General features: G+C 37.9%; 1 protein-coding gene across 1 annotated transcript in view; it reads right to left on the bottom strand.

Annotated features, from left to right (window-relative positions):
• Positions 1–25,494, bottom strand: part of sema4c (sema domain, immunoglobulin domain (Ig), transmembrane domain (TM) and short cytoplasmic domain, (semaphorin) 4C) — a 60,435-nt gene that overhangs the window by 7,124 nt on the left and 27,817 nt on the right. The window contains exons 2-11 of the mRNA XM_079872585.1: positions 19,329–19,543; positions 8,478–8,632; positions 8,150–8,212; positions 7,916–8,014; positions 6,530–6,626; positions 6,172–6,291; positions 3,659–3,810; positions 2,233–2,408; positions 1,789–1,933; positions 43–256 (exon numbers count right to left, since the gene is read on the bottom strand). Coding sequence (XP_079728711.1) covers positions 43–256; positions 1,789–1,933; positions 2,233–2,408; positions 3,659–3,810; positions 6,172–6,291; positions 6,530–6,626; positions 7,916–8,014; positions 8,150–8,212; positions 8,478–8,632; positions 19,329–19,431 — 1,324 coding nt within the window. The 5' untranslated portion in view covers positions 19,432–19,543. The remainder of the gene's footprint in view (positions 1–42; positions 257–1,788; positions 1,934–2,232; positions 2,409–3,658; positions 3,811–6,171; positions 6,292–6,529; positions 6,627–7,915; positions 8,015–8,149; positions 8,213–8,477; positions 8,633–19,328; positions 19,544–25,494) is intronic.

Raw genomic sequence — 25,494 nt, 5'->3', positions numbered from 1 at the left:
CATACAATGATCCATGTATGCGTCTGACCCTCTATAACACACCTGTGCCTATGAAGAGCATGTTGTAGGATCTCTGGTCCAGTGAGCTCACTCTGTCCACAGCTATTCGGGTGAAGTTGATCCCTTTAGTAAGCAGCAGGGGGCGAGCTTCCGCCCTGAGCTCCATTAGCGGATGCTTCTTAGCAAAGTTTAGCGTAGCGTCAGGCAGCTGAAGAGAACTGTTGTAGCCGTTTTCCCTGTCAAAGTTTGTGATGCACTGTAGAAAGAAACAAAAGTCTTTTTACTTGATTAGGCTTTATAGCACATGTCATAAAATGTGCATTTTTTAAACAAGTATAGTATTAATCAGTATAGTATTCTCAGTTTGTTTAACGCTTTGACATTTACAAAACTTCAAACTGGCTCCCTGTCAGTTCATGAGTTGGGTTACACACGAAATCGCGTACTTCCCTGCTACAGTAGGGCGAAAAACAGTATGTGACAAAAGAAGTATGTCCGAATTCATCAATTGACCTACTACTTCATTAAAAATTCAGAAGTGTGCAAACACTGGACACTTTACTATCCCATAAGGCCACGGGAGAGGAGTTGTGAACGGCAGTGAAGTGGCGCAACTGACTCTGGTAGGTCACATGATAATGACAGCATGGTGAATGTACTACACACAGTCATACAATATAGAAGTAATTACTTGCAAAGTAATTACTTATTATATTACTTATTCAAAATAAGTACCTACTCAAGAGAGTATGCGATTTCGGACACAGCTCTGGACTTTGAATCAAACTAGCCACACCCCCCACAGGAACTTGAATTGGAATAACAGGAAAAAGAATGAGATGTAAATTTAAAGAATTATGGGAAATTAAGTATTCTTCTACCCCGGTTCACAAAAGTTAATTAATAAATGCGATGAGATATATAAATTAAAAATACAAAAATCACAGCACTATAATTTTCTCTCTTTCAGTTTCATTTCATTTTAAATCTGGTACCTCTTTGCAACCTTAATTTAAATTCAGGTATGTAATTTTATTTTAATGTACACGACATTTAAAAAGTTTGTGGTCGGTAAGATTTTTTCATGTTTTTGAAAGATGTCTCTTATGCTCACCATGGGTGCATTTATTTGATCAAGAAAACAGTAAAAACAGTAATATTTAATATACAAGCTGAATTTTCAGCATCATTGTCTTCAGTGTCACATGGTCCTTCAGAAATCATTCTAATATTTTGATTTCCTGCTCAAGAAACATTTCTTATTAATATCAATGTTCAAAACAGTTCATTTTTGTGGGAACCGTGATACCATTTTTTTTCCAGGATCTTTGATGAACAAAGTTCAAAAGAATATTTGAAATAGATTTTTTTTTATAACAACATAACTTTTGATCAATTTAATGCGTCCTCATTGAATAAAAGTATTAATTTCTTTAAGCATTTGAATGGTCCTGTAAAAAGTATTTTTCAATTTACATCTGAATGGCCCACAGTCAACATCACTGTATACTTTTGCACTTCTCCATCCCAAAATATTTACATTACTTGAAATGATATAATAAAAGTTTTCCAAACAATGTTTTCTGCAAACTTTTTCTGACATAATCTGACTCAAAATCTTTGTTAATATGTTTATAAAATGTTATAATCCAACAGGAATATTATTATGTTCTTATTTTGTGATGAAATATCACTGTATATACAAAAGTGGTGTGCTATTTTTATCCGAGTGCTTAGTCACGGCCTCTCGGCCTCTCGGCCTCTCATCTCAACGGCTGCTCAGCTCACCGCTCCAGGTCGAGGACTGGGCACAGTGCTGGTGTATCGGACCCATCGCTGAGACGACTCCCTGTACTCTTTATACGGCCCGTCGAACACATTTTTCACCTCTCCGATCTGGTACTGACACACAGCAGACACATCCACATCCCCCCTGAGAGAGAACAAAGGATAAAGAAAGAAAAGGAGAGAGAGAGAGAGAAAAAAGTAGTCAGTCAGTCTGAACTAAATGACTGCGCTACATTGGCTGGTTTATTACAGTAATAGTCTTACTGTCATCATAATGACAGTGCAGCATTTTCTACACTTGAGGATCACGGCTGGGTGCTTGGCACGGTGACACTTTCATATAAGCAGAGGACAGAGTGACTTTCACAACTACGCCAGGAAGTGGAAGAGAGAGAAATATTTATGAAAATGACACGGACTGGCATGGCAGGAGGGTTCGCTCACCACTGCGCATGGAAGATGCCATAGAAACTAGTGCTCCTCCAGTCCGCCCCAGGCAGGGTGAAGACAGCCCGCAGGTTATTAAAGGTGATGTGGCGCTCGGGGAAAGAACACATCAGCCGGGCCTTCTGGAAGGTGGTCCACTTCTTCTGCAGGGTCCGTGTGCCACCCAGGTCTCCCTGAAAAGAGAAAGCAAGTAGCCATTTAACAGACGTTTTTGTTTAAAGCTATTTTCTTTATACAGGTACAATTGCCCTAGAGCAGCCCTGCTGAAAAATACAGCGTTGCTGCTCACCAGAATGCTTGAGAACACCATGACTATGCTAGTCCACCAGCTAGACCAACATAAACAAGCTTTAACCAGCATAAACCAGCCTGGACCAACATGGAATTCTTGCTGGTTTATGCTGGATTTTTCAGCAGGGAGGGGTTCCTAAACTTTTTTTTCAGCAGAACCCCTTAGACGTTTAAAAAATAAGTAAGTATTATTATTTCAGTTGCTTTTATTACATATATATATATTGCTTGAAGATTGCCTGCGCCCTCAGTATATATACATACAGTATAGTACAGTACATACTGTATAGCCCATACAGTATATATATACCAACAGAATATTGGTTAAATGCTGTAAACTACTGTACACATAATTGCTAAAAATTATGCAAATGTGAATAGAAATAAAGTGAACCTAGTGCACATTACGTTCCCAACTAAAAAAGTAAAACCATAAAAAAAGAGATAAAAACTGAAATAGATTATATATATCTTTTTTTATCTGCCAAGGAAATACATTTTCCCATTTTTATTTTAGCTTGATGTACAAAACTAACTAAAACTGAAATAAAATTTCACTATATAGACATATATATATAAAAAACTGATAAATATAACAAACACACACACACACACGCACACACACACAAAAAAATAACATTAAGACTAAAATTAAATAAAAAATATATGAATGAAAACAAATTAAAACTATTAATAAAAACTATAATATACCTCAAGGATTCTAAAATAACGCTGGTTCACAAATGCACATTAAACGCTTGCAGAGAGTTAATGAGAAGCAGAATATTTACTGTGAACCGAGCAGCTCTGAAAACACTGTATTACACCTCAGTGCCACTCTTCACTCTGAAACACGCAACGCAACAGACTTCTTTAATTAAATCGTAGCCTTTGACTCCATAATCGCAATTTTAGAAGATATACTGCTATTTCCGTTTTATTTTGATTAATTGTGCAGCTCCATTTGTTTATTTTAATCTGATTGAATTAATTAATAATCAGCTTTTCATCGACTCGCAGTTCCCTCATGAAACCCTGCCCTAGAGCAACCCGATGTTGAGTGCCTTGCTCATTCGGCAACCTTCTGGTCGAATACTTCTGGTGTATGTGAGTTCTGAGTTTACATTCTCACCTTACACACACGCGCCACCCGTGCCACGGTCAGATCACTGTCGCAGTCCAGCTCCAACGCTCTCTCGCTGAAGAAGAAGTAGATCTTATCGTCGTCTCCATCTTTACTGTTGCGGCTCTCCCGGACCAGCGCCGAACCCACAAAGTTTGGCTCTGTACCAGACAAAAGGGAAAGATATGGAAGAACGTGTTGGAGACACAGCACTTAATAGATAAGGGGCTGGCGGTTACTTGATGAAACAGATAAAAGATCTTAAATATCCACCTTGGGACATTGTTTATTGAGCTGATTTCGGATTAACCCTGCTGGAAAGATCAGGGCCCTGTTCCCTGTACATCGCTTAATACTGAGATAATATATCAAATGCTGTAAGACCAGATCTTTTCTGGCTGATTCAGTTTATCAAGCACATGGTTGGATTTGATTAGCATGAGTGGAATGAGTTTTTGAGATCATATACTCTTAAAAATAGGAATATTATGTAAACTATTACAATTTGATATGAATCTGTGCTTATAGAACACGAGTACATGCACTTATTTAAGAAAGACTAATGTTTTTTTTTCTCTTTTTCTCATCAAGGTTGAATTTAATTGATACAAAAAAAATATAGTAAAAAAACAAACAAACTGTATTCTAATTTATTTCTGTGATGCAAAGCTGAATTTTCAGCATCATTACTCCAGTCTTCAGTGTCGCAAGATCCTTCAAAAATCATTATAATATGCTAACATGCTCAAGAAACTTTTCTTATTATTATAAATGTTGAAAACAGTTGCTGCTTAACATTTTTAGGGAAACTTTGATATTTTTTCAGGATTCTTTGATGAATTTAAAGATCAAAAGAACAGCATTTATTTGAAATAGAAATCATTTGTAACAATGTAAAAGTCTTTACCGTCACTTCTGTTCATGCCGGATAGAAGCATTCATTTCTTTCCGAATGTATTTATTATATTATATTATGTTATATTATATTATAAACATCTTTCTTGAGAAAAAAAAAATCACAAGCCTAGTCTACCAGAAATGTCTGGACCTTAAAAGAGCAACGAAACACTGCCAAGGCAACTACAAGGAGCTGGCTGAAAGCTGAGGATGAATTAAACGTGTAAATATTTAACTGTTACATTATATTTCCATTTTCATTTCCCTTGCATTTCTACAGGTTTCATGTGTCAGATGTTAATGTATTCAGATGAACTTAACATTTAATTTGACAGGCCCGGCAATGCCACCACATAATGGCATAAAAGCTCTCTGTAAAAGCCTGCGTTCTTATGTGACTGGGAAACAACAAAAATCATAGATGTTTTCTTATTACGTAGGAGGGCCAGGTACTCTTCTCTAATGGAATGACAGACAGCATCTCCTGAGCTGTAGAAAACACAAAGAGCCAAAGGCCAATGTACAATGTCTGCATTGCAGTTAATGCACAGACCTGACAAACTGTACAGCAAATGTGAGGTAAATTATCCCCTCACACCTAAAGCAGTTCATCACAGTGAGTAAACCGTCTGTGCCTATTATCATCTACAAAATGATTATGTTCTTTTAAATTAGGCTATTATTAAAATAATTATAATAATACTAAATTCTTACATCCCCTGGGTGCGTTCACAAGAATGGTGCAGAGGCTGGGACAGACTTCAACATCCGAAATCTAATCCTGTTTACGTTAAACAAAAAAGGTTTGAGCTTACGGACCTGTTGCTATGACAACGACTCAGAGATGAGCTTTGGAGAATGAAACAATACAGGATTGTGTCAAGTCGGCTACAATTGAATCCAGATAACTCAGTAATCCATGTCCAAAGAAGCAACATGGTTTATTATTCGCTAATAAATTCTGTAAAAATGTTAATTATTAAATTATATATATTTATCACCAACCACTGGCAGTTTTAGTGTCTTATTTACAGTATCTTTTCATTACAAATATTATCCATATTTCCATATTAATTAAAAAAAAAAATCACCCAAAAAGGAAAATTCTGTCATCATTTAGTCACCCTCATGGCTGTTGAAGCCTAAAAGTTTATATGTAATAAATTCAATGTTGAATAATTTTTTTTATGCTATTTGATGCTTTCCTCATTTTACACAATAATGACATATTTGCCAAATCTGATGTGCGATTAATTTAATGAATTAATCGCCATGTCATGTAATTAATTCAATTAAAAATCGTATTTCTTTTTTATATTTTTTTTATATAATTATAAATACCTAAATGCAACTGGACATTTACTACTCATCAAAGCCAAGAAGCATTAAATCTACATAACTACGTGTAATATCTATATGTATAATATAAGAATTACAGGATCGTGTCAAGTTGCCAAGTGCCAACAACTGAATCCAGAACTCAGTAATCCGTGTCCGAAGGAGCAGCCTGGTTTACTCTCTGTCCTGGTGCTGGTAAAGCTGGTCAACCATGGGCACCAGTATAACATAATATAGTCTTTTCAGCAGGAGAATGAAATATATGTTATGTTTGTTTTCAGATTTACCGTTGAGCCAAGCCGGTAGGTATTCACTCTTCATGCTGTAATGTTGTTGTCCCAGGTTCCTCAGGATTACGGGCTCTGTGCCCAGGAAGTTATTGAGGGTGGCGGAGTACAACTCTTTGTCTAGGAAAGGAGAAGAACGCTTAGAGCGGGAAAAGGCACATATGCACACACTCCTGTCTACAGCCTCACAGTTATGAGATATTAAAGAGGGACTCCGTTCTCTCCCAAGTGTGGGAAGAGAGGAGGCATAAACGCATCCACGGGCGACGCCGAGCACAAACAGACACCCACGCAGAAGGCACAAGAATAATAATGCAGGTTTTTACATGTCAGAAACGTGTGCATACAGATGACTCACCCACAATGAGGCCTGTGTGACCCTTGGCGGGGTCGTAGGGGCACTTTCCCTTACCGTCCTCCGGGGCAGCGCTATCCAGAGTGAAATGATCTGCATTCTATTAGAGAAAGACAGAAACGGTTACATATGGATCAAGCAAACACACACACATGACCAGACACACACACTGAGCCACCGGCTGTTTGCCAACTGAAGTTTAAGCAGCAGCTGAGCCCTCTTGCATCGTCCTCCTGCCCACACACAAATAAGAGCACACACACACACACACACACACACACACACACACACACACACACACACAATGACAATACACAAGCCACATCATGTCGTCTTGTAATCATTTTCTACAAATATATTAAGCAGCAAAAACGGTTTTCAATATTGCTAATAATAAGAACCATTATTAATAATTGAGCAGCAAATCTGCATATTAGAATGATTTCTGAAGGATCATGTGACACTGAAGACTGGAGTAATGATACTGAAAATTCAGCTTTGCATCACAGGAACAAATTACATTTCAATATATAATAATAATAATAATAATATTTTATATGAATAATTAATATTTTAAAAGAAATGTATTCAATTATATATTAAAATAGAAAACAGTTATTTTAAATTATAATAATATTTTACAATTTTTCAGTTTTTTTCTGTATTTTGATCAAATAAATGCAGCCTTGGTGAGCATAAGAGACTTCATAAAAACTTGATTTATTTAAAGCCTTTATGTGTAATGCATTATAAAGGCATTCATTTTGTACATTATAATGCATGATATCTTTTCATAAATAACTGTAACCAAAGTTAAAATGCATAATAATATTTGCAAATTTGTGAAATTACATTATACTTTCTAAAGGTGTAAGATATTTGTAAATAATTGTAAAGATATTACAATTAATAGATTATAATATTATAATGTATTATAAATGTGGTTACAATTATTCATGGAATCACACAATGCATTATAAGGTATAATTAATACATTAAAAATACCTATAATGCATTATATATAAAGGCTGCTATAAAGTGTTACCAAGAACCTAGTAGAGTATGTTTTTAAATGCTGTTAAAAATTGTAAATAGTTCAAAATTACATAACCCTATATATACAGTATATCAAGTATAAATTAATAATAAATAAATAAATTCATACACACACAACAATACACAAGCCACGTCATCCTGTCTTATCACATCGTCCGCACAGCGTGAGAACACAACCTCGTTTACATTTGATATATTTCACTTTGACACACTAGAAGTCACTCGCTGAGACACACACACACACACACAGTTTCTCCATCATATTGCAGCCCGCACCACTGGATCATGTGGGTCGGACAGATTTCTCAGGCAAAGATAAAAGCGAACACTTACAATATAGGTGCATTTGGGCTGGAAGGCGTATGTCCCGCATGTGTACAGGTGTGTGTGGTTGTAGCTCTGCAGGAAACGAATGTAGTTGAAGCACTCAGTCTGAAAAGAGAGCGAAGAAAGAGAGAAAGAGACACAAAGAGAAAATAAGCGCGAGAGAGGGAGAGTAAATGTATTTCAGCGGGGCCAGACAAAGTAAAGCTGTTAAAACATAAAGGATGCAACATTAGCCAGTACCTGGTTATTCTTCCCCTTCGCTGCACACTCTCTTTTCTTTTCCACAGGGGCCGACCATTCAATCTAAGAGAGAAAGAGACATGACTTTTACAAGCAAATAGCACTCTGCATTTAAAATGTGCACTCGCTATTGACAGCCGCAACTGGCAATTTACTACAAATGGCAGTGGCATTGAAAGAGTGAGTCATTTTTAAATGCTGATATTTTTGAATGATAAAATGCTAATGCCCTTTTTGCTTGATGACTTGTGGATTAGTATTTATTGGGTGCATTTGGAGTTTTTTGATTGAAAGAAATTGAAAAAAGCCTTTTCTTTGCAGAACATACCTGTGGTCGGAGTTGTCTGCTGATGTCATTGGGATCCAGGGCGAAGATGTGCTCTCTGGCGCCCACGTACAAAACCCTCTCATGTTCTGCCAGGGTCAACATGGTGTAGTTCCACACCCCAACAGCGCGAAACCTCGCCATACTGTCGTGCACGTCTGAAAAAAGAGGAAAAAAGGTTTTTACGGGTATTAGATGTGATCCAAATGTCACTGATCCATTCTTGGGCTTAAAAAAATCTCTCACATTTATCATTTTCACCAACGTCCCAGCCCAGCTGAAAATGCCAACTTAGGCAAGCATGAATTTCCATGGACACTCATAACCTTTGCTTAAACTGGTAATGTGTTAAACAGATTAATTTGGGCTAAAATTTATTTCTAGTATGATCCATGCTGGTTTATGCTGGTTAGCGCAGGTTTGATGGTGGTCTTAACATTTCAAGTTGTATAAATTAGCATAAAGATGAAAAAACTAATTAACAATCAATAAAATAAATGAAATGATCATTTATAAAATTATCAATAAATGATTTATTTGATTTAAGCAATCACATCATTACCACATGGCACAAGCTGATTGGCTTCTGCTGATCCTGCAGCCAATGAGATTGCATGCTCAACATTGAAATATTTTGGTTCATTGTTTGCCTCTGACATCCTCCCCCAGCTCCACCTGCCTAGATCTGCTATGGGATTTATGTATGTCTATTTATGAAGCAGCATATCTTACATGCTTACATAGCAGATCTCTGCCAAGACCAAATACATTAACATTGACATATTCAATAACATGCTAAAACTATTCTGAGAGTTGTAATGATTGAAATATATATATTCTAACTAAATATATGACAGACAGACAGACATATAGATAGACATATAGATAGATAGATAGATAGATAGATAGATAGATAGATATAGATCAACTTCTTGACACTACTAGTCATTATTAACTGGCATAAGCTGCAAGTTAGCTTTGATCTGTGGCTATTTGTCGCAGAATTAAAACAGAAGGTGATATCTTCCGTCTAGGCTTAAGCCAGTGAAGAAGCCACGCGGGGACACCAGTATTCCATGCACCCTTGAACACACAAGATCATTGTGCCTCATCAGATTTACCGTTACCATGGCAGATGGGTGCAGAGTGGAGAGAGGGTTATGATGAGCAAGTGCTCTAGGAGGGGAGAAAAGACACCATAAGTGGTGATGAAGATTCTGCCAGGATGGAAGTCAGGAGAGTGTGCGGTTATTAGTTGGAGAGAGCGGCAGCTTGTTAACATATAAGAGGGCTGGATGATCCAAGAGAAGAGGAGAAACAGACTTCCCCCAGGGAGGACGGAGAACATCTGCTAGGATGCAAACAGCCTGGGAGATGTGACAGAGCGCACACACACACACACACACACACACACACACACATGCTCACACTTCTAAATACCTGCATAATTACTCAAATGCCTCTTAGCCAGTCACAGAACAAGTTTTTTGAGCTTTGTGCTGAGTCGAGCAGAGAGTGTCATTTCTAATTATCATTCAGAGAAGATGGCAATTATACACAGTGGGAGAGGACGCACTTACAGATCCCAACCAGAAAGTGGCAACGTTGAGCAAACTGTCCACTGAGGGGGTTCTTTGTCTGATTTCGACAAGGAGGTGTTCTGGCTGACGGTATCACAAAAAAATACATAGTGGCAAACCATTCACTAGTAACTATCCTGAGTTGTGATGTGAATGAGAGGGAAAATTACAGGTGTGCCAATTCAGGACAATATGATACGCTGATAATTACATGTTATGTCTGAAAATGATAAAAAATCTCTACTACCAAAATATTGTGTTAAGTTAATGAAAAATAAAACGAAAAATAAAATCAACCATTTTGTATGCTTCATTTAAATATTACATAAGACAAAGTACTAAAATTACTAAAACTAATACTGAAATAAAAACAATAAAGCTAAACGAATAAAATAATTTACAAATTTATACAAAACTTATGTCTTATATTATATTCATAATAAGCATACAATAAATATTGTGCATCCCATGGAAAAGGCATCACAACATTATAATGTAAATTTATGATATTTTACAATTAACAATGTCATTAAATTAGTTTTTTTGAAAAATGTATACCAATTTATACAAGAGTTCATGTAATAAATATTGTACATACCATAGAAAATATGAATAGGATCCCTCCAAAAACAAATTGGGCACTGGAAAAAACATGTACTATAATGTATTAGAATATTTGCATTACATATTTTGCTTTGATTTGTGTGTGTGTGTGTGTGTGTGTATATATATATATATATATATATTACAAGTGGATGTATACTTTTGAATGACCGTCAAAGGAGAAAGATGGCACATGGTGCAGTTACAGCATCCACCAGTAGGGGCTGATTGCTGATGCTAAACTTGGTTTTGTATGGTTAGCAGTGTTTAATTAAAAAAGTCAAACCAATCAAACTGACCAAGCTGATGTAAAACATGGAATACACAAAGAACAAGTTGACCAAAGCCAACAGCAGCATATCTAATGGGAAAGGAGTGAGTCTCTCTATCTACAAGTGAACAGACTAAAAAAGGAACAATCTAAAAATAGATGTCACTTTGAATGGAATCCAGATGTGAGCAACATAAAGGGAACAGAGGTGAACTCTGTGTGTGTGTGTCTTTGTCCTTCATAAGTTGTGAGCTGGGCCGAATGAGAGAGCAGTGAGCTCTGGTTGAGGGAACTGAGCCGCAGAACTGAAGCGAGTCAAGTTGAAGGCTGCAGTTTTCTTCTGATGTTCCTCCACGGCTCCTTACAAAGCAGCTTTGCTATAAATACAGTCCTGCCCTGCTTATAGCTCATAACCGCAGCACTCCAAACACACACTCTGCTATTAAAGACCTATTTTAAGGCCTTTGAAGCTTTGACATGGATACAAAAAATGACTTGGAAACACAGAAAATGGACACACACACACTAATTAGGAAGAGAAAAGCACGTACACTCATATACAGGCTATAAAAACACACCCACGTTCTCTAGGACAAAGACGAGATGAGCCACCGTCTGATGCGGACACATAACAGTACAATTAAAAAGAGAAGAAAGGGAACAGAAACACATTAAGAAAGACACAGGTGGCGTGTTTACGCTGACACGCAAACACAAACGGTGCGCTTAAGAGCGTGAGAGAGTGGGCGTTTGGGGGGACGAGGGGAAGTGCTGTAATTGCAGTAGATTAGATGAAGGAGTGGTGGGGCAGTCGTTGCTTTGGGAAGGGAAGAAAGGGAGAACACAACTCAGCAACAGGAAATGGTCAGAACGGATTACCACAACAATAGCCTGAAAAACTCACAAACGCCACTAAAGAGCAGAGAGCGAGCGAGGGAACGTCGACAGAAAGAGTTGTGGGGAAAACGACACAAACTTTATATGGGAATACATATATGCCTATTTCTATCTCCATAGGAAAGAAAAAACATCTTTAGAATAGCTGGTTTTCCTGGTTAGCAATGAAATGCTTAGCATACAGAGATTTATTATGATTTTTTTTTTTACATTTTCAACTTTCTTTACTGTGTAATGATGCTGTTTGAGCATTACAAAAGTCTGCAAAAAGTTACAAAGCACAAAGTCACTCTGAACTCCCTGAAGCACCTCGATTGTAGTCTTAAGTTTTCTTCCGGGAACGTACTCGTCACAATATCCCTCATTTAAATAATTCCCACCCAGGCATACGCAAAAAATAAGGAAGAGACCTGACTGAGTTGGGTTGGTAGTGCATTGAAACTCGCGGTTATGGTAAGGGGCGTGACATTTCCAAAACGCGCATGAAGCAACTGACCAATCACAACACACTGATCCAGCCGACCAATCAGAGCACATTATGATTTTCCAAAGGAGGGGCTTCATAGAGACCGGAACTAAACAGAGCACTACTGACAGACTGGGAAGAGAAGCGCAGCAATAATGTAAAATATATGAAAAATAATGTGTTTATACAGTACATCATCAGTGAAGAGATGTCACTGCAAGAGGGAGGGGAAGTTTTTTTGATTAAAGATTATAAGGACACATGAATTAAAAAATATGATGTGCACAGATAAATCATTTATAATACTGCAGTATTCCAAAAAAATAAAAAAACATAAATAAAAAAAATTTGTCCATTTTTGATATCATGGTGACAGACATCCCAACTTCCTGACAGATGTCACTGGAATATGTGTCTCGGTGACAGCGCTAGAGTGTAAACAGCAAAAAAGAGACAGGGGAGCGGCCCACGCCTGAAGACTAGCCTATCAGAAACGCTCTCTACATGTGAACCATTTTGCATGTTCATGATTGCTGACATCTGGTTTGCTAACATGTTTTAGATGGGATTTGAAAGGAGGACTTGTGGTTGAATTTCGCAAAATGGTGGGAGTTAGCAAAATAGCTAGCTGAAATTACTTACAGCACTTTTGAGTCAATTATGTTTTTCTTCTGAGAACAAAACTTAGTATTCTCTGTAAAATCTCATGCTAGTTGCTGGGTTTTGGAAAGCTGTTAGTCAACAGCTGGTCATAATGGCACTAGCTGGTTAGCCAGCTACCATGTTTCAAAAACCAGCTTAACCTTACTTTAAGTCGGAAAGATCAACTTGTAGCTGTTTAAAGATATTTTAGCAGTTTGACAGTGTTGTTAAAATAAAACTGAAATAAAATATAAAAAATGTATGTAAAACTTTTGTAAAGCGTTGAAACCGAGCTAAATATAAAAAAACCGAGCTAAATATAAATATAAAAATATTAAAAATAAAAATGACAAAAGCACATAACAAAATTACTAAAACAAAATGAATGAAACAAAAATAAAAGCTAATTCACTACTGAATCAATACTATTATAGTGCTATGCTAAACGAACACTTGCACCAGCTAATGGCCATCTTGGACTAACTAATGACTATCTTTGATCAGCCAGAAACCAGTTACAATGTTCCAAAACACCAGGGAAGTTTCATAAGAGATCTCAACAATATCACAAGTTACCAAAGTCTGCAATAAATGACATAAGCAAACAACAACAAAAAGTAGCACAGGACTTATATAATAGGACTTAAATATCTTAAAATTTAAATAATTGATAATTGTCATTTTATAGACAGAGCAAGATTTTTTTGGCAAAACTTCCAAAACATGCACAATAAGTCCAGGAACATGCATTAGGAACGTCAATAAGGTCAGTTCTGATTTCATGGTGACTTTAAGTCTCCTGAGTTATGAAAAAGCAACATCAGAGCAATGAAACTGTCCTCAGGGCCCAACATGCAGGAATGGCAGAGAGAGCAAAAAAGGTGTGGGCGCTGAAAAATTACAGTATGGGAGTAAAAGAGCAAGGTAGAAATGGGGGTAAAAAAATGCAAGATTGGAAGAAAATGAAAGAGTGAGTGGAAGAGACTGGATGACGGTAAAAGGGAGAGATGTGTGAAAGGTTGTTGAAATATAGGCCGTCGTTTGACAGACCGGGGGGGGGGATTGCAGTCGAGAATTGAGCTCACAGCTTGTACCAAGTTTGACCTTTTCATGAAAGTGGCAAGCGCACAAAAAAATAGAAAGACTTTCTTTTTTTCTGTCCCCTTTAACAAACAGACTCTGGCGCGAACAGTTCTACAAAGGGTATGGGAGACAGATTTATTGAATGAAAAAAGAAACACTTTTACAGACAGTGAGAAGTAGAAGTGCAGGAGAGGGCGTCTGTTAGAGAGGATAAATCACAGACTGTATATCTGTGTGTGGGGAGGAGTTCGGTACAGATAGACGGAAACACGCACACATACACTCGCAGTGGTCCTGTCCGTTTCAGCCGAGGCCGTCATTATGGTAATTGGAGGGTAGAGAGATGTGCTAGGCAGGCAGTCCCTTTCTCTCTCTCTCTGTAGCTTTGCCATCCTCAGCACGTTGGACGTTCATACTATTCCTCTATAAGTCAGCGGGAGTTTCCTTTGGCCTCCATTGAAATTCGTCTTTAATTTTCTGTTTGACCTGCTCTCGGTGTTGTTCCAGGACGGCAGTTGTGGAGCTCTGCTGTGGAAAGTTATGGGTGGGGCGTGGAAGTGGGCGGGGCATCTGACTCCCCTTTGAACTCTCAGAGCTGTTTTTCAGCATGAAGACAAAATAAGCAAGGCCCTATGAAATCAGTTTTATTTTTTCTCATATTGTGTTTTTTGTTTGTTCCTGAATTCCTTTTTTTCAGTTTACATTTTTCTGGATTCCATTGGAGCTATAGTGCTCCGATGTATGTTGCGTTTGCACTCCGGGCGACCCGAGTTCGAGTCCCGGCTTGAGGTCCTTTCCCAGTCCAATTCCACTCTCTCCTCTCCTGTGATTTCCTGTCTGTCCTCCTACTATCTAAATAAAGGCAAAAAGCCCAAAAAATAGAAATGTATGGATCCCATTTAATCTAATTATTTTAAATAATGAAACTTATACAAAATGTATTAAATTTGAACAGAAAATAAATAAATAAATAAATTAGGGCCCATTGAAATCTGTTTTATTTATTTATTTTTCAAATTTCATTTATTTTTCCATTTGAATATTTCTGGATTCTATTAAGTGGACATTCAATTTAGTGGTCATTAAATTTGAATAATCAAAATGCATGTGTAAAATCTACAGAATTCATAAAAAAAATTATGATTTATTTATTTTTTACAATAATTGGTCCCTATTAAATGTTTGATCTTTTTCAGAAATTCTGTGTTGTCTTTTTTTTATTTTTCTGGATTTATAATTTATGATTTTTTTTTAATTTTTTTTTTTAAATGTAACTGAATGAAAATTTAACAATTCCTTTTATTTTTTGCCAAACAAAGTGCTGCACAACAGATGTTTACTGTTAAAATGGAAACATGGAGGAAAAATTGTTATTACTTTGAGAAGTACATTCTGCTGCACAATAATAACATACTTCTTTCACAATTTCTTTAAGTTAAATAGAACCTTGATTTTGACAGTTTGTTGTGAAGACTTCTGGTGAAGTGAGCTCTCAAGGTGTGTTCACGCCAGGTTTAAATTACTGTAAAATGTATGTACCACCTGACCGCTGCAGATTAATTTAGGCATTGATAGTGATGCCACAGAAATGCATTATTCCCAGTCCGAGGATGTGAAGAGCTCCAAATAGAACGTCTCGTGTTGTCATTTTGGGCCCTATCATACACCTGGCGCAATGCAGCGCCAGACACGACGCAAGTGTCTTTTGCTAGTTTCAGCCCGACGCAGTTGTCATTTTTACGTCCTGTGCCATGTTGTTTAAATAGCAAATGCATATGCGCCCATCTGTTCGCCAATGGGCGTGCTGGTCTGAAAACGAGGTGTGTTCAGGCGCATTGTTGGCACGTTGCTATTTTGAGGCAACTGAAATAGACTTCGCCATTGACCAACAAAAACCTGGTCAAAAGTCAATGGCACAGAATTGTTTTGTTATTTAAAGGGCGCATTAGTAATATGCACCTATAGGCGGGTCCACAACGCACATACACTCTGTTTATTACACACACAGGGACGCGCAGCAGCACACAAACATGCCAAATATGAAAAATAAAAGGATTACAATGTAAAAGATTGTTATTATGTACATAAAGATATGTTGGAATCCAGCTTGTCCCATAGATGGTCTGCTTGCACGCTTTAACCTCGCACACGAGCAGATCTGTTTGCTCTATGGAGAAGCGTTCAGTTTTTCTGCTTGCAAATTCCGCCATGTAAATAGCAATCCGCCATGGTGCAAGTGCATCTGGCTTTTAAAGGGAATGGAAGATGAGACTCTGATTGGTTTATTGCACGTTACGCCCAAAACACACCCATTACTCATTTAGAGAATAGGGACAACCCCTTTAGACCATGCGCTGGGTGCGCCTACCATTTCTCCCGTCGTTAAACTAGCAAAAGTGGATTCGGACATGCCCTAAGTGCACTTGCGCCGTGCGCTTAGATCATTAAAATCGGGCCCTATGAGACTACGGTAATTTGGACATGGTGTGAGCGCAGCATCAGAGCAGCTCTGGAGACAAAGTTCATGTGTTCACATCCTCATATAGTGAGACGGCAGACGCTGAAAACACCACGAGTCTCACAGTTGCTTGATTATGTGTAGTTGATGAAACCTCATCACACATTCACACAGAGACACGTACAGCGCTTTGATAATGAACAAAGGGGGAAAATGGGAATGAAAAGACGTTTAGTTGCAGCCTAAAGACTAAGTGCTTGCAATGATTGTGACTCCTCTGTCTTTAAGATGGGGATAATTGTGGAGGAGGGGTCTTTAGGGGGTGTGGGTGTGGAAAGTACTGGGTAAATATTATCTCTGCAGCGATCCAGCTCTCCACCTCCAACCACACACACACACACACACACACACACACACACACACACACACACACACACACACACACACACACACACACACACACACACACACACACACACACACACACACACACAACACACACTACTGCAGCTTTAAATCCCTCAGACTGCCAGTCTAAGCACTCTGCGCGCTCACACACACAAACATTAAAGTGCACTCCGATGCTATGCCTGTTTTTCTGGCTTTCATCCTCCCCGAAAAGCGCATGTGTGCTGTGCAGGCCTACTGTTTATGTGGTTTAGGGCCCGAACGAAGTCACACATGACCTGAAACAGTAGTTAAACACACACTGTAGACACACTGTGTACTTTTGTGTTCTTTCTGGACTTTATTTGACGTCCATCTCACTTGCTGTAGCTCAACTAAATCCATTTCCTGTCCATTTAAGGCTGTGTTCCCAGCCGCTACGATCTCTACCGAGGGCTTAAAAGGAGATGCTATCAATTTATGGGTGTACATAAAATCATGAGTACTGCTTAATGTTTATTGTAGCTGTTTTAGATTAAAACAGGAAAAGATTGACGGGCAAATTAACTAAAGGCTGTGCCCCTTTTGCACGCAGCATTTCAGCAATCTAGTTGAAAGTTGCTAAGCTATAATATTGTGGTGCCAAGAGTATTTAATTTAAGCCAAATCATTCATGTTACACGCCTCCTTCTAAGTATACTACGGTATTTTTTTTAAGTTCTCAAAAGTGACAGTAAAACATTTGTAATGTTACAAAAGATTTTCATTTAAAATAAATGCTGTTCATTTGAACTTTCTATTCTTTAAAGAATCCTGATTAATCCTTGACATCACAGGAATAAATAACATTTTGAATACGATTAAATAAAAAACATTTTTTAGCCCATTCCTATAACTCTTCCTGTGTCGACATTTCATTCGGTAACAATAAGGCAGTTTCGATTTGCTATTTTATGTTGATGATCGCATTATTTTACATATGCACCTGCTTACATATGCTATCGCTTTTTTCTGCTTTTTTTTTGCCTGTGTTTTGATCAGGATATTCTGTACTCTTTCATAAGATGCGTAATAGCGCCCCCTACAATATAACAGTGAAAACACGGTAAGCCGGAAAATTCTGTCAATGGCGGGTAAAGAGTTAAATTGTAAAAAAGAATAATATTACCATTTAATCAAATAAATATAGCATTGGTGAGCATAGGACACTCCTTTCAAAACAATTTTTAAAAATCGTCCGACCATAAAAATCGACTTGTTCATTTACAAAATGCAGAGCTACCTGGCACAACTGACTGTGATATTGTGCTAAATTGTTATGTTTTATTTTTTGAGTACATTTTCTATTGATCTTTATAGAAGTAATTCATCAAATGATGGAGAAGAGCATTATGACAGGGCATCCATCCAGACACGCGGTGTAGACTAGTGCACTTTCTGCATTTTAAAGAGCCGATTCAGGTGTCTGGACTGCAGTAATGAAGTGAAGTTTTACAGTCTCAGCATAGTATGCCACATTACGCTAGTCTGTTGCATCCTCCACAACCTTTTACTCAGGACTGGCATGCAAAAAGCGCACAAATTGAAATCAGTGCTAATTTTGAGGGTGTGTCTGTGCTGTTAACTTGATTTTATTGCAAATACAACACAATAATCAATCTCTTAGACAGGTTTTTATTCCATATTGCTGTAAAAACATCTACAAATGACTAAAACAGGACAGAACTTGAGAAACAAAATTGTGGAAATAAGCTTCCAGAGTGTTTTCAGTCTGACAGGCAAAATTATTTTTATAACCTCACTGGCAAATTGTTTTTCTCCTACTTTAAGCATAGACCTCATTAAATGTTGTCAGATGTATGCTTAAAAAAATTCAAGAAAAATATTTTGCCAATGAGATAAGAAAAATACACATAAATCTTGAAAAAAATATGCAATTTTGCTTCTCAAGAAAATGCAATTTTATGGATGCTTAGATGTCTTAAGGATGCTTAGAAGTTTTTCCAGGAATAGACAAAAATACTGATAAAGAAAACTATTTTTTTTCTAAACAGCACTCTCACCAGGCACAACTCATTCTCACTGAATTCCCTCCAGAGGAAGCGTAAGAGAAAAAGAGAAGTAGAGAGCGGTGACATAGAAAACTGTAAGAAAGGGAGAACAGGCACAAATGAAGTGAGTGCAAATGAATAGGGATGTAAGCTCTTTACAATAAAAGCCTATAAAACCGTGCAGTAATGTGATATCTCAGTGAATTCAAAGCAGAAATCACGCCTCTTATCTCAAATCTGCATAGAGAATGAAGGGAGGGGTTGACTGAAGAAAAGAAGAAAGAGACGGACAAATAAAGAAAGTGCCATAAAAATACTGTGAGAAAAAAAACGGGAACAGGACAGTGGGCTCATTTGCTGCGTAGTCACCGCTGGGAGGAATCGCTCACAGTTTTGTTTGGTCATTAGATACTCACCATTATATTTAACTGTCTTGCGTGGGACGGGGTTCCAGTTGACGCAAATCCCCTTTTCAAACCCGATCACGAACATCACGAGAAGAACTTTCGCACACCCCATTTCTCCGCTCCCACTCCTTTTATTCTGCTCCACGGAATGCAGATTCAGATTCTGAAGCGAGGGTTCTGATTGGATGACGAGATGTGGAGGCTCCAGATGCGCACAACGGCTCCTGTCAGGGGAGATAAAGAAAACAAAAAAACATAAACAAAAGTGATTACAAGACGAACGCCAACATCCCTAGAGCCTTCTTGTCGCTATCCCAATAGAGCTGGAACTGTTTATGGAGTGAGGAAACACAGTCAGGACAATTTTAATGACATATTTTACACTCTTTCAGAAGGTACAACGATAAATGCATCTTGGCAGAGCACCAGCCAAATTGAGGATGCTTGTCAGAGCAAGGCTGCATCAACACAACTCACAATCGTGTCCAATAGAACATGTCGCACATTTAAGAAGGCCTGTTTTTGACAGTCACGGACAAACGAGACGTGCGCTTGTAATTATAATTGGAGTCAGCGTTCTCCTGAATGCATTATGATGATGCCCGAAGCAAGGTTTCAAGGGAAAGAGTGGGGAAAAAAAGGCCTGAGTGGTCCAGTCTGTTCAGCAATAGCCGTTTTCACACGTTTGCTCTAATCATCAACTCACACCTGTTTCTCTCCATTAAAAAGGGAAATTAGGGCCTTGATAATATTTGCTGATTTGAGAGCAAACCCATTGACTTTTAAATGTGCGTCAAATGTCAAATACTGTTTAGCGGTGAAGATAACAATGTAAAGCTCTCTCTCTCGGCCTGCACTGTGTTTTATTATTCAGTCTGAAAAGGTTGTGTGAATTTAAATGTTCGCAACGATAAGAAAGTGTGGAGGGGTGGCCTCTTGCCATCATTGGATCGAGATGTGGACCTGTGCGGTAGCAATCTCACGCCCATTGATTTCTGTTTTTCTTTTTTCATTAGCATGAAAGAGAGAGAGAGTCAGATAAGAGAAGTCAGAGATGGTGGCGATTCATTCCAAATGAGTTGTCCGTTATAGAGGGGTTGCAATATAGCAATTCGATGACTCACATCTCCACTTGCACGCCATTTTTTTATTGGATCGATGTGCCATTGCTTATATCTGTGTTATATCTGGAATGCCTGTTGTGACAGGTGCTGTCTACTGGACTTTTAAAAACAGGTGATTGTGCTCTCTCTGCACTTTTTCTTGAATGGCAGTTCCAAACTAAATATGCTATGTTGCTCTCTCCCTGCATATATAATAAATAAATAAAAAATCATATAAGATTTATAAACTCTATATGTTTTTAAAATTACTATTCATTTTTAAAATGTGTTATTATATAATATATGAAATGTAAAGATATTTGTTAGGTATGTTTTAATATTAATTAATTCTGTAAAGATTATTATACATATTTACAGCATATTTTTAAACTTTATATGGCAAGAACAAGGAATTTCAAAACAATTACAGTTTACAGTTACACAAATTCCAAAAGAATAAATGAATAATTCAATATTATATAAAAAAAAACCCATTGTCCTTCTGCCAAAGGACGTGATCTGTTTTGAAATGAACTCCTCCCTAAAGAAAACAAATGTCCGCCGTTTTTTCATGCACGTCCGGAAAAAGGTCAAAGGTTGAGTGATGACCAGCTTTGTGGTTCTAAAGCGTTTCCCATCTCCTTCCAATCTGCTCTTGTCTTCCTGTCAATAATACGCTCTTCTCTAGAACCAACAGCCAATCCCCATGTTCATCATCTAAACTAAAATAAGACCCTATGAACTATGACCTACTGACCCCCAACAGACAGCAGATGTCAAGGCAACAGCATGATGGTGGACTGTGACCATACGGATGCACAAGAGGAAACAACTCCACCCCTCAACATAAACACATCTTTCCAGTGTCTCACTCAAGAGCTTTCCTCCTTCCTTCCATCTCTCGTTCCCCAATCATCCCTCCTTTAATGAAACTTAAACAAAAGCCCTTCGCATGTCAGTGGCCGGTAATTTCCCAACATCCTGCCACTATCTCTACACCATGTCAACGATTGCAGAAACTGACCACTCAACACCAGCTGCTCAACAAATCCTCAAAAAAGAGCCTACGTCAAACCCAAACTCTCTTGAAATGTACACTGCATAAACAGAATGATCAGAATAAAAGAAATCTGCCTTCAGCATATGATCTATTTATTTCAGTATAAGATCAGATGGCACTAATCAAAACAGGACGGCATGCTTTCATCCCCTAGAGTAACAGGCAGGGTTCTTTTATAGCCACAGATGCAGGGCAGTAGGTGGTTAGAGGAGCCTCCAGCCCTCTCAAGGTCTCTGTACTGGCCCTTAAGTCTTGTTTATGCTTGACGCATTCAGTCTGGCATGAACCACCGCAGACACGTACATCTCAATGCCACTGAGAGCTGTTTACTCTATATATTTTCCATTGGATTATTTTCCAAAACGACAGGCAACCATGAAGTGGAAATATCAGGTGAACCAGCAGTAAGTGTCAGTAAGTAGTAGTAGTTTATATTTATCCTACTCAGGTAAAGGTAGTTGGTCATATACAAGAAGCAGACAAAACAACAACGCACCTAAGTTAATATTTTAGTCTTAAGATGTCGACTTCCACATTTGAAATCATTTTATGAAATCAATTTACTTTAAAAGGCAAGTTACTGCATTGAAAATTGAAAAAAAAATGGGGTAGGATTTAATTTGAAACAATTTTCACTCAAAAAAATACTAAATTAAAAACATCCATCCATCCACCCATCAATCCATCCATCAATAAATAAATAAATAAATAAATAAAAAATCAATCAATCAATCAATCAATCAATCAATCAATCAATAAATCAATCGGATCTTATCTAAGTCTATAAACCTTTAAGGCTTTTTTCAGTTTCAAACAAGTCTTTATCAAGGCAAAGGTTGGTCTTGACAAACTTTGCTTTTTAGTTAAAATTATGAACACACTCATTTATTTAAATTTTACTTCCTTACATTCGAATTCAAATTTAAATGCATTCTCCATTCAATTCTGAACGGCACACAACCCTGAAACAAACACCTCTATTAAATGAACTTCCATTTACCGCCTGCTTTCCGCAGGTGATAATAGCACAATGTTAATTGCGCCAAGCAAAGAGATTTGTGCACAATCTATAATAAGCCTGATTTACATAGAAAGGAGGTGTGTTTTGCACTGAAAAGAATGGCAATGATTTAATTTGAATAACACGGCACAGCAGCTGCATTCCACCTGGTTAAACCGTATTGCGTTTGTGAAATAAATTAGGCATTTTGCACTGAAATACTGCAGACAAAAGTGGCGTGATGGTTTAGTGAACTCAGCCCTCAGAGTTTCAGAAAGAGTCTCAGGACTTCAGAGTGACTCTGAAGCCTGCAGTCTTGTGCTGATGAAAGTGTTGAGCTGAAGGTTTAATGCTGTTTGCTCTTTGTTTATGCCTTTGTGATAGCGCCTGCAGCTGGCATGCATGTATTATGTATGTTTTTTTTTTGTAGAAGAAAGTGTGAATGTTGTTGTGGTCTGACTGCATGTGTGCTGTAAGTGTGACTGATGATGTTAGAAGTGGGAGTGTGTGAAAGAGTGGGAGGCTGACAGCTTGTGTGTGTGTTGAATGATTGAGTGTGTGTGTGTCTGTTCTATGACATCAACAGGCAGTGTGATGTTTCATCAGTGAATGAGAATAGATGAAAGTCTTAATAATCAAATGGAGTTTGATCAGCTGCAGGCGCGTCCCACTTCCTATTCCACAGGAAAACCTTCCTGTCACCGGGATCCCCCCTCCCAGTGGCCCTCGGCCCATAGAGCAATAGCTCCACGATCAAGTGTTAAGACGCCCTTTAGGATCATCTGTTCCTTCTTTTTTCTCACTTTGTGTCAACTATTATGTAGTTCTAACCTCTTGTTTTCATTTATGGGTGTTACTTTTATGTCCCATGGGTTCATTTTCATGAAAGTTTTTTTTTCTTTTGTTATATAAAAGTCATAAAGCAATCTCAGAAAGCTATAAAACTATATGTCTAAAACTATACTGTTTAACCCTTGTCCCAGACACAGGCTTTCAATCTTAAATTATGAAAAATACATCATAAAAGTTTAAATAAAGAGTGAAAAAAAAACAAAAAAAAAACTATTTAAATATTTACTGTGTGAAAATTATTTATGTAATTTTTTTCACACATGTTATGACAGTAAGATCACAGTTATAATAATAAAGTGAAATATTATTTCCATTACCACTATTTCCAGCACATAATGCTAATAAACGGTGGAAATGGCATAATTGTTATGTATGTGTATACTTCTAGGACATTGTTAGTAGAAAAATTAAATGAAATACTTAAAGTGTAAAAGTGTTTAAGAGAGTGTCTATCCAAAAGTCTGCAGTGACAAAAGTGCCTATAGTTGCAGAAACACTACTTTCCGACCACACCAGATGTAGGTGGTGCGTTATTTTCAATAGATAGAGCATATACCTTTTAGTGCCACTCACTGGACATTTCACTTTGAAAGTCTTGCAAAATGTGCGGTGCAAGATGCAATGTAATGTCATTTAGCAGAAAAGTCGCCACAGGCAAGTTTTTCCAATGAGCCTATGGTTGGTAAAACCACATCTCTTCCCCCCTCTCTCTCTTTCATCGTCTCTCTATAAACCTTTCTCTCTGAATATAATCCATCTCTCTCTGACCTTGCTCTGTCAGTTACTCTAACGATGAGTTTTAAGCAAAAACTGATGAGTGAGTGTGTGTTTGGTTGGTCATGTGTGTGTGAGAGAGACTCTCACGTGTTTCCATGCCTCCCCTGCTATGCCCCATGCCCTCAGGAGCAGGGGATGCTGGGATACCCTCTGTGACCTGTCATTATTGCTGCATGTGTTGCCAATTCAATCAGCTTCATTAACGACAACTGCGACAACCTCATTACCCAGCTGCTTTCACACGTGTGGCACATCCATAGGTTGATTCCCGACCTCACATCAATGCTGAGTTAGCGCACCGCACGGAAGCAGATCAACAGAACAACAGCATTTAGCAGACAATGCAACGGTAACCACATTGTGTGCATACATTCCCACAGGGGCCTTTAGAAGAGAGACATATAGGCTGCTGTGTTTCTGTTAAAGACACCAGCGATCAGCGAAGGAAATAGCTATGCGACAGGATTGGCTTTAACATTATGCAATAACGATTACGGTTATGTTGTACTTTTATGATTTCAGCAATGACTGCTGGAGCGCATAATCATTTCAGCAGAGAACTGTAGCATGTTTGGAGAGCTGGTTAGGAGCCTGGCAGCAAAATTCAGTATTTTTTGTACAATATCTTACAGGGACACGGTTGCATTAGTTCCTGTTATTGTGCAGGAGTATAATATTATACATATTGAAATACGTACAAATCCTACGCCACTATTCATTGCAACACAACCAAGAGTTCAGATGCAAAAGCCTCTAAGTGCCATCTGAAATTTTCTTCTAGAATGATCATTTTTATCAAGCTCGTTTATTTAAGTTCAATAATTTCACTTAAATGGCAATAAATGGGTCATTTTCATTGCCATATCAGTGAAATTACTGAACTTAAATATACAAGCTTCATAAAAATGATCATTCTAGAAGAAAATTTCAGATGGCACTTAGAGGCTTTTGCATCTGAACTCTTCATATATATATATATAGATAGATAGATAGATAAATAGATAGACAGACAGACAGACAGACAGACAGATAGATAGATAGATAGATAGATAGATAGATAGATAGATAGATAGATAGATAGATAGATAGATAGATAGATAGATAGATAGATAGATAGATAGATAGATAGATAGATAGATAGACTGTACATCTCTCTCTCTCTCTCTCTCTCTGTGTGTGTGTGTAAAACCCCCCCTTAGGCCATCTGTATAGCTGTGTCTTACTCAGGTTGAGTACTTTTGTATGTTAATAGGCTGGAAGTGCAGGACGCCCACTGTGCTCCCTCGGGGGTTAATTGTCCTGTAGGCTGTACTTTTTTCCTCATCGTTCTCCCTCCACCCTGCAGTTCCTGACAGCCGGAGGTACTGGGGCCAGAGGTGGGCA

The sequence above is a fragment of the Squalius cephalus genome, assembly GCF_949319135.1.
Source record: "Squalius cephalus genome assembly, chromosome: 5".
NCBI classification, from domain to species: domain Eukaryota; kingdom Metazoa; phylum Chordata; class Actinopteri; order Cypriniformes; family Leuciscidae; genus Squalius; species Squalius cephalus.
This window is presented reverse-complemented; position numbering and strand designations above follow the sequence as displayed.